The following is a 16728-nucleotide window of genomic DNA, read 5'->3' as shown; positions in this document are numbered from 1 at the left end:
TCTTAATGTAACTGTAAAGAAAATTACGGCGAGGGGGGAAGAACGTAACATTCAATTTGTACATATAGTTTCCATCTCTCTTGCGATCAATGCAGACAATTTTTATTTTGCACAAAGATCCGCAGTCTAGGAAAAATAATATAGATATAATAGAAATAAATAAAATTTAATATTTTTTTATATCGGGTTTATTATTTCGTTTTCATTCAGAATCGGTATTTGGAATTGTCGGTAAAAAGGAAGACTGCTACATATTTGTACAATATGTAGAAATTCATTTCACCGACATTACCAACATTACTGACATAACCTCACCGACGGTGCTGCCCTGTATAACGGCATCCGCCGCTCCACGCAGACTCCACGAGCTGCCTTCCATTTGGACGGAAGAAGCTGCCCTCTAGATGCTGTGACGGCGGTGGACGGCGGACTTTGTTACATCTATGCGCATTTCTGGAAGCCCAGGTGGCATGAACTCCACACTCTTTCTAGATGTACTCCAACCGTTGCTCCGAGCAGCCAATAAGCGGCGTCTGGAACCATACTGCCCTCCAAATTCACTCCACGCTCTGGACTATTCCTGGCAGTTCCAAACTGTGCTATCAGGGCTGTAGATCAGGGGCTCTGCTGGCTGGGTCCGGTGGTAGGCTCTGTCAGACTGTGCTGTCTGGGTAGTTGAACAAGTAAAAGTATGCAGTAAAAGTGTCTGCACTTTTAAAAACAAATGTGATTATAAATTTTATACATAGAGCACATTTCTCCGACATATCCAGACATATCATATAGTAATAGTTTCCTAAAAAGGTCACGTGGTTTTGTTGTGTTGTGGTTTACTTCGGTGTAATGTTGAACTGTTGAACAGACAATGTATTTACATATATGTACACGAATCCATGGATGACATATTTTGTGAAATAGAAATTCCTGATTTCCTCTTATAATGAGCACATTAGCCGGAAGCTTTCAAGGAGTTTGGTTATATCTTTTTAAAACCATGTTATTTCAGTATACAATGTCAAAGAAATATACGCATACTTATCACACAAAATAAAAATAAAAACTATCATGGCGGTAATCTATTGGGCGTTGTTCTCAACACCTGTTGCTTACTCTTGGATTGTCGTTCCATGCTTTGAATCTGTATTTAACTTTAAATTTAAAACAATTTAGAAGCTGCGATCTTTCCATTTAAAGCTGAACTATGATGTTACGAGGTAAGCGTATAAAAGAGCGTACAATGTCAAAATTTTTATCTTTCTACATTTCTATTCATTGTTGAATACAATAAAAAAAAATTATCGTACAAAGAAAGAAATAGGAAATTGAAAAGTGTTAGATTTAATATTTTTCATTTTCGTTATTTATTGCAAATTTATTCATTTCATTATATACCTCCATTTTAAGAGTCTTTGAGATTACTCTTTAACCTTTAACAATACCAGTTTTAATTACATTTGTTTACAATCGAGTTCCGATTGGCAGTGCCCAAATAGTCAGATTCGATTTAATTTCAAAAATTTGTAATGTGTGTAATTTATTTGTGTGTAAACTTATAATTAGATTGCTGATCTGTTTGCAAAATACAAATTTTTTGCATTGATCGCAAGCTACTGAATCAAAAATCGTTTCTTCCATTAATAATTTTAATAAGTTGATAATTAGACTGCGAATCTTTATGCATTTTGATAGTTTTAAAAAAATGCTAGAATATAAAATTTGACAGAGTTTAGTAAGATTTTTATTTACTTCAGATCTACAAAGGCTACTACCACTGAAAACAAGATTTTATTTGATTCCACTTTCTTAAAATTCGTCAACAAAAATTGGAAAATGCATAAACATCCACAGTCTATTATACACAGTCTATTATCTATTATACACAGTCTATTATGCTTATATATTCTTATTTAGATTACAGCAATGGGTAAAGGTGACGAAAGGGGTGATATTACTATACATGCAGGGGTGTCTACTTTTGTTCCAAAGACATCAAGTGAGGCCAGTAAAATGTTAGAAGCTGCTTTGTTACAAATGGACGACATTATTTCTGGTAAGTTGTTGTCTTTATTTTATATTAATATTCATAGAACTATAAAAGGATCTGCACAGGATGTATAAAATGTCCACTGATCTAGAGATGTAGATTCACCCCTAGGACGGATGACCATTACTTTTTATATACCCTGTACATTGAACAATAAGATCATAACGACGTAGTTTCTCTACATTTAAATATTTTTCTTCACTTAAGCTTCGTATTATGTACTATCTGCAATTGTTGCAACAATTCGCGCCAATCAGCTATTTATATCACCACTTCGAAGCTGTGATTACTAGAATTATTAGAATTACTATATAGTTACTATAATTATTACTATAATTAGACTTGCATGTGCTTAATTTTGAAATAAATCTTTTTTACACAGGTGCTTGCATAGAAAGTAATAACGAAGGAGCTGCAGAATGGAAAGATTCAGTAAAAGAAGCTGCAAGAAATCTTGTGACTGCAATTAAGAGTTGCCCAAGTCTTCCTTCTACACCTGATCCAGCAACTGTTGAAATTTTATTGAAGTGGATGCAACCGGTAATATATTTATATTTTATAGAAATAGCTAGAATACGCTCAACAAAACATGTCCCTGAACGGTTTTGGAGTAAGTGCCGCATAGTCAGTCACAGTCCTCTTACCAAAAAGGTGCCCACGCCTTCCCCACTCCTCGGGTTGCATGCCCTGGAAAGTTTCACTCATACACTGCTGTACAAAAGAAAGAAGCACCTGGCCATATTTAATAGAAAAGAACACAGTAAGCTTTGAAAAAGGATTCCTGAAAATATGTGTTATTGCGGATTATCTGATACTTTAAATGCAATAAATCAATCAGTGTACAATACAATTTCTACATAAAGATATTGTATGTCATTATATCTTATAATTATACTGCGTGCTTCTTTTTTTTGCACAGTAGCGTATCTCATCTCATTTAGAAAGTTTGTTAAGGGAGGTATAGGACAATAGAGACTGTAAACGCTACTCGCAACTGACATTTCTACTAGAGATCCCTGTTTCACACGTATGTAAATACACATGTGCACGTGTAGTAAACGAATCTGGATCTCAATCCGCGTAATGATTAATACCCGTGCCCGTGCATTTCTGTTTTACGGGAACACGTGACACATGAAACGTGTTAAGAAACCGTGTACAATAGTGTACATGGATCTGTGAATACGGGGTCCATGAATCAGATTCGTTCGCATCAGTGTCGCCAGATGAGAGCCAAACGGCTCTCACACATTCTCCTTCTTTCCCCTTCCACTTTCCATTCCAGCACCATGCGCACACTCCAACGTCCCTGGTCATCAGAGAGGGGGGTACATCATCTCACCGTGATTCCCCTCATCTGGCGACACTGGTTTGCACGTTCGACTCCGGCGACTGATGCGTTTATGTTAACCCCATTCCCATTTTCATTTCACACGATTTACACGAGTTTATGCCAGAATGTTCGTGCCACAAATAAATAAATAAGTCTATGTATTTTTGTTCTGAATTGTTGTTTCGCGTGCTGGATCGTTTCATTTGCATGGAAATAGGCGAAATGAAAATAGTAATGGTCATGTCATGTTATTTTATTTGAATTTTAAAAAATTCAACTTTCAACTTTCGAACTTTCGTTCCACACAACTAAATATTTAAAAATAGAATTGAATCTTAAAAATAAGTCGGCTCATATCAAAGCAGGTCTCAAGCTGTGGCCATATATTCGCACAGAAATTTGACCATATAGCCGGACATCATTGTAATTTTTTCACATATGAATTAAATATTATCCTACAGATACAATCTTTTAAATATCTTACATATAGATAGGTACCAAGCTACATTAAACTGTATCATCTCGTTCAGGAACATCCGTAGAGTAATATAAAAAAAGAATTGAATACATAGTACGGCTGTTAAAGTGCAAAACATTTTCAGAATTCGAAATTTTCATTTTTCTTTGAGACTGATTTTCGTAAAAACTACGCATGAGAAATAAGGAGATTTGACAAAAATCTATGAGAGACTAAAAATCCGACTAATAGTCGTTGTACACAATAATTACTAATTAGATTGCGAATTAAACTGAAATTTAATTCGATTGACCCTTTGCACACTCCGAATGATTTTTCAATTTTGTTGTCAACAACTCCCTACTATTTTAAGTGTTTCATTCTAAAATTTACTTCAAAGGACAGTTCCTTGACTGCTACTCATTTTAAACAATTTTGTTCAACAATTATGTTAAATATAGCACTCAAACTTTGTTGTAATTTATATTTGTGGAACTTATATTTGGTTTAAACTACAAAACAAGACTTAAATAAATAAAGCAAGAACCAAATACATATAAAAACACGTTTCATTTACATTTTCCTTTCTCCTATGACGAGTCACACTCGACAAAGAAGTGCAAAGGGTTAAATTATAGGCTGTAAAAACATTTAAATATTTGCATGATCTTCCGTTTACACATAATCTATGCCCGAAGAGTTCAGATATAAGTATATGTAGTTTCAGAAAGTCTGTAGTGGTACGATTTAGGAAAGATGAACGATCAATCTATTTATAAATATAGATCTAACTTTTTCGAGGAATGTAATATGTACCTATAACGAATAACATATTTTAAAATAAATTTACTTTCAAACAAATACAACTCTTTAGGAAAGTATTGCTTTGTTTATAGATTATTATAATATATACTAACATAAATTGATCAGTTATACCGATTATATAATTTAGTTAAATATTTGAAGAGTATATAGATATAGACAAACTGAAATCTGGGGAAATTTTCGTTTATACTTTATGCTATATGTTTCGTTGAATATCGTTTTTACGATATCAAGTAATGATGAAGAAATTGATGTACATAGTACGATCTGGGAGATCGTTTTAATAGAGGCATCTATGTAAGTTCTACAGTTCTATGTATACTCGTCGGACTAAACCGTATGCACCACGTGACTATATATACTCGTATCTTGAGAAATTTTAAGACGGTAATTTTAGTTTCTTCCTGAACCGCGTTGTGATAGTTTTGCGGGATTTGTTTCTTGCCTAATACGTTTTCATTATGAACAAATTATTCATACTTAAATAATTCAGCATAAAGTAAATAAGTATGAATCATGTATGGTGTATGTGGATGAGAAATATTCATCAACAATTTCGCAGACATTAAGTCAATCATGGAAGAGAAAGAGAACGGATATGCAAGAGGTTCTATTAGAAACGTTCCTGTTCTTCGAAAAATCAATGAAATAAAATTGAATCATTTTTTATCGAGTAATAAACGAGATATAAATTATGAAGTATTATTATATGTAAATGTTTTGCAGGAAAATTTAAGTAAAAATACAATGACGTATTAGAGTAATTATCGTCATGGAATCTCACGTAAATACATCTGAAAGTGATGTTCGAATATTTCAAGTTTTATTTAAGATTTTTAAACGAATTTATTATATTATTCACGCAATTATTTTCTCTTGGTGAAAGTAAGCAGACGTTCGAAATTTTCTGCAACATTTCTATTATGCTATATATACATCTGCATCGTTGTATTTTCTGTAGAATGTTTTTAGATCTGTCTAAATTGTCTTCGGGATTTCGAACAGATATTGAAATGATTTTTTAAACAATTTCGTACATTAACTATATTGAAATAACCTTTCTGAAAGAATAAGACAATTTAATAAATAATGGAAGAGCCAAATATATAGAAAAACCAGTTTTATTTATATTTTTATTTCGCTGATGTCGAGTCACACTCGACAAAGGAGTGCAAAGGGTTAAAAAAGTCGTCGTTTTTTAAGAATGACCGAATAGGGAGTCACTATATATGCTTAATATTATATATAATATAAATTCTGTGTTACACATTTCATTTGCTCACATTCCCAAAAGTTAGTTCACGAAATTCATTTACGTTTAAAATATTTAGATAAATCGGAAACGATGTCGGGAACAAAACAGTGGGATGGTAGATGTATACCCTCAGAAAACTATGATTCTTCGGGAACATCAAATTGTGATCAAGAAGAGGATGATTATCCAAATGTAGATAGTTTTGAACATCATACATATAAATCTGACAGCTGTTTCTGCCAGGTACTATTTCTGACAATTTAAAAGGATAAAAAATTGTAGACGTATTTTAGAATTTAATGACGTTAACTACGAATAATTAGACAAATTTTTTATTGTTCTGATTACTGGACAAATTAATTCCAAAAGCGGCAAGGAGCATAGTTGTACTGTTTAAAATAATGTAGGTACTATCTCTGTGAAGAGTTTTGCAATATACAGGATGGTTCAATTGATATTAGTACCTCGATTTTCGTTGTTATCATTATTCGTAGCGAAGAATATTTATATAGGATTGAATGGTTTCGAGAAATGCATACTTTGGTGTTGTGACTTTTTTTGTAGGTGGACGCTTAGAAGAGATATGAAGGTCATCAGTATTTAACTTCATTTTCTCTATAAAAAAGAATTAACCTATTAATATCGAAAAACCATTGGTTAAGGAGATATTTTAATTTTAGTGTTGTTATGAAATCCCGACGGTTTTTCGATATTAATAGGTTAATACTTTTTTGTAGAGAATATGAAGCTCCATCGATTGGTGCAGGAAAAAACATACGATTCTATTAAAAAAAATATTGATGACCTTCATATTTCCTCTACGTGTTCACCTACAAAAAAACTCACAACACCAAAGTATGCATCTCTTGAAACCATTCAACTTTATTATAAACATTCTTCGCTACGAATAATAATATTGACGAAAATCGAGGTGGTAATATCTGGTGAACCACCCTGTATATGTTTATTACTCTTAAATTGTTTATTGTCCGCGCGTCGCTGTATCTAATTACTGTTAGACATTTTTCCAGTGCAAAATCTTTTGAAAGCATGAAGTCACTTATTAATTTTATATTACAACATTTAATGCTTCTCTTCAATGTAAATTAAAGAGTGCACTTAAACGAAATAATTCCTTAATGAGTAATTAAAAGTACGTTACAAATTGTTAGAAATGGTATAGAAATGATACATAAGAGAATTATATTTTCTTTCTCAGAATTGTCCATTAGGTTACACTAAAATGATTGGCCTTAGAGGAAGCGTGCCAAATCTCTGTTCAACCACAAGTTTGACTCAGATGGAGACTTACCCACCATTTTGTTCTGCAATATATAATATGAGGTCGTTTTTGTTGTTCGTTCTGTTTTTATTACTTTTCTGTTCAAATTCATTGACATTATGATATCTGATATAATCAAATAGCCTGTGTTCGAAAAAGCATTGTTGCCAAGAAAATACTAAAGAACATAAAGGGAACCAAAGCAATCAGCCTTTTGAATCAGGAACCAAAAGACGTCTCAGAAACAGAATAGATTGCGAGCAAAGACTCAGGTCGCAAACAGACCTTTTCTTGAGAAGAAAAGAATCTTCTAACTGTTGTCCGTTACAGTATTTTCAAATTTCTCGAAAATGGGAAGAATACCTATCAAAGACCGAGGTACATCTGTATTTCTAACATAGATAGTGGCTTGTTTGATCGTACATGTAACAGTTTATTTTAACATTTTGTGTACAAAAGTTCAGGATGTGGGCATAATATATTTTTATCATACAATAACAATAACTTTATATCGTGTAATGTGGATTATATTTTTTAGCCTATGCATTATTCAAGAATATTTTTTTATTGTTAATATGCCCCATTACATATACAAACGTATACATGTTATGTGTATATTATGGTTTAACATTATATACAAACCCTGTTACATATAACATTATATTGTGTAATGTGGATTATATTTTTTAGCCTATGCATTATTCAAGAAAAATATTTTTCATTTTTAATATGCCCCATAACCCATTACAAATTTATACAATACTCATTTTAACATTATAGGATCGTTTAAGGAAATTAGAAGATGAACGGGGAGCGTTACGAATGGAAGTATCAGTTTTATCGGAGCAAGTGGAAGCACAGTCCAATAAAATTCAAGAGTTGGAAAGCATGCTCAGGGAAAAGAAGGATTCTCTTCGAAGAATGGAAGAAGCATTACAGCAAGTAACTACATTTGCTTACATTCACTATTACGTTGTTGTATCCTATTGAGATTTTATGAGCTGTAATTATTTTTTATGGATCGATTTTGTTGCTATGCTGATCATAACTCTTATGTTTCTTATTGTTAGTTACACAGAAAAGATTAACGCCACACTACGGCCCCTGTTGTCCGATGCAACTTTTATTTCGAAAACTTTTCTACTAGTACATTCCATACTTTCGGAGTTATTGTAGGTGACAATAGTTAGTGCCTCACCCTGTATAACTGGTTTGTTTATTTTCCCTGTAACTACCCTTGCAGACGAGGTATAGAATTGAAACTTGGCAGTATGTATTTTTTTCTTGGTAGGCTATCAAATGTTGGTATGTTCGATTAAAACATGTTTGAGGACAATTTTATTCCTCATATCCAGCTGGATCCTTCAAATTGTTGTTATGATTAGCAGTATCTACTGGGTGATCCATATAGAGCTTGTCATTGGAAACATGTGTCTGAACATCAAATCGCTCTATGACCCTCAGTTTTTCAAATTCGGGCCACTTTTTAAAAATAAGGTATTGTGTGAAAACTAAAAATGTTACATGGTTATGTAAACGCTCTATAGGTAGAATAGATTTTCCTAAACGTAAAAATAGGACTTTCGAGGGCGACTGCAGCCTAGATTGATATTTTATCTAGTGCTTTTTACTACTGAAAACCCCCATCTTTGCATTATCGAGAAATGAAAAGGTGCATTCGGTTCCCTTACAATTCTGGAAACTCCTTAAGGGTGAAAGTCGCAGATTTTCAGCCTTGGCAGGGGATTTCGCTCTTATTTGATCATCTTTAAACGTTTGCAGCCCATTGCAAAATGGGTACGCATTCAAGTTACCGAAATCTACGAAACGCATTTTTTAAAATTATCGTTGCAGGCTCAGATAAAAAAGTTGAAAAGAAACGTCATTTTTACAATTTTTTATGATTTCTACCAATCGCAATTTAAACAAATTTCTGTTTACTCATTCTCTAGCAAACTAGTGGATCTACCAACTTAAACAAATTCAAGTCGTTAAGTAAGTTCTCCATACCTTCTAGCTTTCAAGATATCTCAAAAAACGTATTTTTGATTCGTAACTTCGGGAGCTGTCGTCAACAAAATAAATTTTCAACAAACAAAAATATGTATCGAATGTTTTCCTAATTTTTTCGAATGTCTCTCTAAAGTTTCATAAAAATTGACTAGTGTAACTTGAACATGCTCCCTTGTAAGAAAAGAAATTGTCATAAAAATGTGAAAGTAGCTAAAAATGTACTCATTGCCCGGTCAAAAACCATTCAGAACAACATTATTTAATAATTGTTATATACCATTGTTGGGCCTTGTTGAGCCTCGATCGAGCTTCTTGGCGTTTTTAAATTTCACACAATACCTAATTTCTTGAAAAATGGCCCGGTTTTGTGGAGACTCATGCTTTTTAAAAACTGAGGGTGATGGGGCAATTTGACTTTTAGATTCGTGTTTCGGACGAGAAGCTCTACGAGGATCGCCAGGTGGATATAACAGATCAAAATTCGGACAGTGTTATTAATTTCCCAGTGGTATTCAACGGCTTGGGATCAGCCGTTATTTGTAACAGAAGGTACGTGCCAAACTGGAATTCACGGTAAAAATTATGAAATGTATTCTACTTTGCAAAGAATTGTATTGTACCTGCCACGTGAATAAGAAGTAAAAAAGATGAAGAACTATGTGCCACAATGAAACTGTTCTCTGAAGAGCGATATTGTAGAAGTTCCATCGTCAGTTAATTGTTGTCACTACAGGATAAGTCAGAAATTATAGCATAACTAACAATAAAATATGGTTTCAATTTGTTAGTTAGGAAATCAGGGAGCTGCTTAATTCCGCGGCAACCTATGTATAGATATATCAAACCGCGTATAAGGTTTCCTACTATATTTTGTTTCTATCTTTATTTTACATCTGTCTCTAGACTAAACATATTTTTATTTTTAAAGGAAATGCTTTCACGAAGTGCTCTGGAAACGCAAAAGTTGGAATTATTAAGCTCTATGTCAGAAATGAAGCTCAGACAAGCCAGTTTAGAACATGAAAACCTTGTACTTCGCAGTACGAGCCCCGTCTTAAATGTAAGTTCATTTAGATGTATCGAAATATGTTAAGCGATAAATAAGTTAAGAATACAATTATTCTGTGTAAATTGTGGTTTCGGCTATCAAGACTAGCATAACGGAGGTACAGAGCACATTTTCAGTTAGTCGGTTGAAATAACTTTGAAATATTTGAACAACCAATTTGGAAAATATAATTTACAGAAAAACACGATTGAATTTTCGGGCACCATTTACCCAGAACATGCCATTCTTTGATTCGCAATCAATGTTTGATGTTCGTTCATGTAAAAACCGTTGAATGCATATAGACTTTTCAAAATGAAACAACTGTGAAATCTTGATATTAGAAAAATCGTTTAAAGTAATTGCATGCTATACTCGAATGTGTAGACTAGAATACTCCACTGACAATGAGTAAAGTTTGCCATAGATTGCCATAAAATTATCACTACAATGAATATAGAGGGAATATTTATTGCAGGGAGAGAAATTCGGAAGGCATACCAGCCAATATAGTAGTCTCCCTAGGCCCGTGAGTTCTTCAAAGAAAGGCGTAGTGTTCGGTAAGGTTCCCAGTTTAACTTCTGGAACACAAACAACTGTACCATTGACCATTAGAGGAGCCTCCGCGAGATGCCTGTCTGCGCCTACTCTAGGTTGCAATTGATTTTTCTCTAGGCATGCATTATCAAACGTTTGACAAAAATGCAATTTTTATTCGCTCCTTGTACCCAGTAAACAAAATGCTCGATTTTCGACGGCACCTGCGTCCGCAGAAGCAAAGCTTTCTGCTGGCAGAAAGAGGGCAGCCGCTCGGGCAATATTGCCCTCAATTCTGCCCTCGTAGGAGGGCAGCACGGTCGCAATTCTGATTCTGCATCGCACTAATATTGCACGAGGTACCTCGTCTGTGTTAGTGCCCAGTGTAACGCCATTCGCCACATTAGTGCGACCGTGCTGCCTTCTTACGAGGACAGAATTGAGGGCAGTACCGCCCGCAGCTTGTTCCGGCATTCCCTGCCAGCATAACGCGGGCATCAGCGTCCGAATAAATATCGCTTTATGCTGGCAGGGTGCGCTGTCCAAAATCGAGCATATTCCGAGCATCCTGAGCTTCGAGCGCGTTCTGCCAGCGTAATGCTCGCCATCTGCTGGCATCGTACAATTGCAGGCTGTGCTCGATATCTACTCGAGGCAGACCTGGTTGACTGGGTACGTGACAGGCAGTCATGCCCAATAACTAAACATCGACTTTACGCTAGTAATTCATCAACCGAGCATAGCCGAATAAGAAGATCAAAATCGCCCTGCAGCCGACTTAAACTGAATATGGCTGATTCGATAGCTTACCAAGACAACCCAGCAAGCAAAATGCTCGATTTTGGAAAGCAGGCTGTGCCAGCAGAATACCAGCACACCGGGCCAGCATAAAGCGATACTTATGCGTTCGAATAAGTATCGTTTTATGCTGGCAGGGTGTGCTGTCCAAAATCAAGCAGATTCCGAGCATGCTCAGCTTCGAGCGTAGTTCTGACAGCATAATCCCGCCCTCTGCTCGAATTGTACGATTGCAGGCTGTGCTCAATATATGCTCGATGTAGGCCTGGCTGACTGGGTAGTTAAGTGATATTTTTCCATTTAATGGCTTCTAAAAATTCAGATAAATCCTGACACACTTAACCCATTTACAGCATTAGCGTATACGCAGGGCGGCTCACCAGATATTACTCGTACTACCTCATAAGTTGAAGAATGAGGACCACCGTACGTTCACAAGGTTTGATCGAGCTATCGTACACACAGTTTTCGGTTCAAGTCTGTTGAAGGGCGATTTCGGCTACCTTATCTAGCCAAGCTTTACCGTTTTATAAGTTTGCTTTATTTTTACTGCATGGAAATTTTGTATGTATTCCTGACTTTGATAGAAATGTGTATTTCATTGTTGTTAGATTGTAGAACGCCATATGTAACAATCAGTCGAATTGATTAGATTATCAAACATTAGCAAACAATATCGAGCTGTCATTAACGCGTTATTTTCCTTTAATACACTATACTCTGCAATTACGGGAACCAACTATTGTAAGAAAACTACTTTAATTCCATCGTACCAGTTTTAAATTGGCATTTTTTGTATATGCACTTTAGCCGAAGAAGACAAGAATGTTATTATAGAAAGTTCGAATTGTCGACTGCAAGAGATCACACAGAAACCTCTGACAGAACTATCAGTGGAAGAAATTGGAGGGTGGCTGGCAAATTTAGGATTAGAATGCTATGCAGGTGAATTGAAACGGTGGGGCGCCACTGGAGCAAAATTACTTGAATGTTCTTCGCAACAAATCGAAAAGGAATTAGAAATTAAGAACGTTCTTCACAAGAAAAAGTTATTGTACGCGATAGAGTCAGAGAAGTCTGATGGAGCTGATTTTCTTGGGTCTGATAAGGTAATCATTATTCAGTTTTTTATCATCGATCACTTAATTTTTATATTTTCATTGAAGCTATTGAATCAAGTGTCATAAAGCGTAGAAATTGTAAATATCTATTTAATTATAGATGGATAATGCTGCAGTTCTACGATGGCTTGACGATATAGGTTTACCACAACATAAAGAGGCATTTCAAAATGGTAAAATTGACGGTAGAATGTTACACCGATTGACTACGGAAGATTTATTAAATCTTGGAGTGAATGCGCAATTACATGCTGCAAGCTTAAGACGAGGCATTCAGGTATTTCTTGATTATATTATTTATTATAGTATACAGGTTTTCATTTGTTTTGTTTCCTTCGTAAAATTGTACGTTATATAAAATAACATATGTATTGGTAATTTTTGTTTTTTTTCTCAAGGTCTTGCGAGAATTATATTTTGAGTTCGATAACCTTGAAAGAAGGTCTACGAATGATAACGGGGCCGATGGTGGTAATGTGCATCTTTGGACTAATCATCGAGTGATGGAGTGGCTCAGAGTAGTAGATCTGGCAGAATATGCACCTAATATGAGAGGATCTGGAGTGCATGGTGGTTTGATGGTGTACGAGGGAAGATTTACTTCTGAATTATTGGCTGCATTACTTAGTATATCACCTGGGAAAACGCTTCTTCGCAGACATTTAACTACACACTTCAATCAAATTCTTGGCAGAGAAGTTGTACAAAGAAAGAGAGAAACTGAGAGTACTTCAGGGTTTGTACCACTAACGCTGACTGCTCGTTTGAAGGTATGTATTTGCATTTCAACACAAGGCTGCTCTATTCCTTGCCTAATTTTTGTCTTTCTCCTATAAATTTTTGTATTTTTTCTACGTTATCCAGTAGATTTGGACGAGAGATGTGAGAAATCCAAGTTTTAATCCTGGAGGATCAGTGGTTCAAATGTTATAAGTGTTTAAAGTTGAGCGATTTCCAGTGTTTTGACAGGCTAGCGCCGCCATGTTGTCTAGGTGACTGCACACAACATGGCGGCGCTAATCTGTCAAAACACTGGAAATCGCCGAACTTGAAACATTATTAACTTTTGAACCATTGATCCTCCAGGATCGAAACTTGGATTTCTCACATCTTCTCGTCCAAATCTACTGGATAACATAGCGAAAAGGTAAAAATTTATAAGAACAAAGGCAAAAATTTCTGTTCACGCAAGGAAAAGTTTACCCCAACACAACGCTACAGCAATCACAATGCATTTTCTTAATATGTCATTTAGATACCAAAAAAATCTCAGTTCACACTAAAACGTAAGAAAAGCAAAAATGAAGTGGACTATGGTAACTTGGTATGTCCGTTGGAAGCATCTCCGCCTGGTACTCCATCGACACCTGTCTCGACTCCAAGCAGCCCAAACTTGAATTCACCCGTATTCTAATGAAAATCATACATACATACTCTTGTAAGTTTCATTCTAATACTTCAGATCAGTTCTCGTCTTTGTATGTCCTTCTTTAATTAAGTAACTTATTAAATATCCTTTTCTGCATAATTTTCCTTGCTCTTAAAAGTTCTGTTGAAATTATATAGTTCTCAAAAAGATTAACATGTCGTATAACGTTTAATTATAATAAAATATAAGTGATATCTTTAAAGGGTTACATTTGGAATTCATTTTTAAGACAGTGGACAATTTTCTTATTGGTTTGAGCTCAGGCGGTAACTTCTGTAAACACTTCTAATATCTCTCATAAACCATTAATGTTTATACATTTGTAATAATTCTTAATGCAAAGTAATGATACAATAAACGAACTTGTCATACATTATTGTTCAGGTATTTATTTAATCATTTACGTAGGAAGTAGATGCCGTTTTCGAACAGTTACCCATCGACTCTAATATCGTCTCACCGATACGCTATTTGTTGTTGCTCTTTTCTACGTTTGGCACGGTCGATGAAGCCACAAAAAAATAGTGTCCTGTTCGGATCTATGTCACGACACAGAACCGACAATTGACTTAGAATGGGACATTACTGTATAACGATTTAGGGTGTAACCACAGAGCCGCTATTTCCGACCACTGCCTTAGGTTGTCGTATACCTATCTACCACCAGCTCTGCTGTTCGTTTCCCAATAGCCCGGTGACACATTTCGAAGCAGCAAGTACATTTACGGCTGAATAAGTGAGTATTCAATTCAATCAATTCCTACTCCTTTTCTTGTTCACTGCTTCATCGCGGCGCAACACCAACAACGTTTCGCTCAGTGGAACTTGCTGCCGAGCCGGATTCTCCCTGCCAACACGCGCCGAAGCCGCGCTTTGTGGAGCTTGTATTTGTTTTTAACTAAAAAATCAGAAATTAAATAAAGGAAAAACCAAATACATATAAAATTAGTTTCGTTTACATTTTCCTTTCTCTGATGTCGAGTCACACAAGCAGTGCAAAGGGTTAATTTTGTTAAATTTAATATTTTGTTCATGACTCTGAGTTGACATAATGTCTTCTTGTATCATGTATATATATATAGGTATACTTTTGCACATTATAGTGGTGGACTAAACAGTTTTATTTTTAGCAGTAAGATAAACTCAATTCTGTATTATTCTATGACAAAAGAAAATGTAAAGTAGCCCCTTGAAAAGTGTTTAAAGTATATACATATTCTCGCTATTTCATTAAAATATCATCCTCCTACTAATTAATGTTTTATTTGAATGAAAGTTCTGCCGGATTTAATATAAATACATGTGTAACTCATATTTATATCGCACCTAACCTATTGTTTTTAATAGTCTGTTAATTACTTAATATTTCATGTAATAATTTCTTGCTTTGAAAATTCACTTGTTTATTTCTTATCCATACATTTTATATAAATACAATATTTTTGGAATTAATTCGTATAAACTACAAATTATTTGAATCCTTTTTTTCTGTATTTTCGCGTCAGCAAGAAGGAAATTTCATTGTATTATAATAGAAGATATATATTTAATGTCTATTATATACCGTTCACTACAAATTTAAAAGATTTTATATACTTTATATAGTTCACTATAATTATAATTTTAAAAGATTACTAAAGATTACAGTATTACAAATTACGGATTCAAGTAATATTTAAATTATTTCTTGAACATAAAATTATCATCCTACTAATTAATGTTTTATTTGGAAAAAAGTTCTGCCACATCTAAATAATATAAATAAATTAATAACTCATATATTTATATTGCACCTAACCTATTGTTTTTAATAGTCTGTTAATAATTTATTCTTGCGTTGAAAACCCACTTACATATTTCTTATCCATACATATTACGTAAAACAAATTATTCCAATCTTTTCTTTCTGTATTTTCGTGTCAGCAGAAAGGAAATTTCTTCTCTGATGTTATGTATTTATTTATATATTAGTTATTAGACAATTGATTTATTTTATCTAATATATATATATTGTATTATATTAGAAGATATATAATGTTTATATACCGGTTACTTTTAAAAGATTCAGGATGCATAGCTGGAAGCTTGTTGTACGATTAAAAAATTACAGTATTTCAAATTACAGATTCAAGTAATTTCTAAATTATTTCTTGAACATAAAAACATTTCAACAATAACATTTTATTGTACTAAGAAATATATGTATTCATGTATTTAATTGTAATGTGCGTACAAATTTAATTTCTGAAAAGATGCATGTTATATACATATTGCAATAATTATAATATATAATACATATACACGATATCCTCTCTGCACATATATAAAAATCGACCAGCAATACCGATTTGATAAATCGAAAATTACTATATGAAGTCGAATATCGTAAGATCGATAATTTCGATTAATCGATGTTATTCTAGAAGAGGAGTATAAAGACCAGCGTGTAGTGATTCACAGAAGTGTATATCTTGCATTTTTGTGTGAAACAATATTAAAATAATAGAAAACTGTTGATGACTTGTTCTACATAATACGAAGAAGAAGACAAAAACAGAAACCTTCTCAGCTTCCTCTTCTTTGTAG

General features: G+C 34.1%; 1 protein-coding gene and 1 long non-coding RNA gene across 10 annotated transcripts; one reads left to right on the top strand and one right to left on the bottom strand.

Annotated features, from left to right (window-relative positions):
* Positions 1–601: 601 nt before the first annotated feature.
* Positions 602–14515, top strand: Liprin-beta (liprin-beta 1). Of its 9 annotated transcripts, XM_076441692.1 has the most exons (12): positions 634–1214; positions 1912–2050; positions 2427–2584; positions 7134–7258; positions 7340–7574; positions 7977–8138; positions 10138–10269; positions 10736–10910; positions 12403–12701; positions 12814–12990; positions 13112–13483; positions 13969–14515. In XM_076441692.1, the coding sequence occupies exons 2-12, from the start codon at positions 1921–1923 to the stop codon at positions 14125–14127; spliced, it is 2124 nt and encodes a 707-aa protein (XP_076297807.1). In that variant the 5' UTR covers positions 634–1214; positions 1912–1920; the 3' UTR covers positions 14128–14515. The 9 variants fall into 9 exon arrangements, with proteins under 9 accessions (XP_076297806.1, XP_076297807.1, XP_076297804.1 ...); XM_076441689.1 differs by lacking the exons at positions 7134–7258; positions 7340–7574 and having other exon boundaries at positions 634–1071; positions 1171–1214; XM_076441690.1 differs by lacking the exons at positions 7134–7258; positions 7340–7574 and having other exon boundaries at positions 708–726; positions 1171–1214.
* On the bottom strand, positions 14298–16583 carry LOC143217414 (uncharacterized). The gene is made up of 2 exons (XR_013010803.1): positions 16189–16583; positions 14298–15040 (listed from the first exon to the last, which is right to left on the bottom strand). It is a non-coding gene; the product is annotated as an uncharacterized LOC143217414 (long non-coding RNA).
* Positions 16584–16728: the final 145 nt, after the last annotated feature.

The sequence above is a fragment of the Lasioglossum baleicum genome, chromosome 16 (genome assembly GCF_051020765.1).
Source record: "Lasioglossum baleicum chromosome 16, iyLasBale1, whole genome shotgun sequence".
Classification (NCBI taxonomy): Eukaryota; Metazoa; Arthropoda; class Insecta; order Hymenoptera; family Halictidae; genus Lasioglossum; species Lasioglossum baleicum.
The sequence above is the reverse complement of the archived record's forward strand: the minus strand, read 5'-3'. Positions and strand labels throughout refer to the sequence as shown.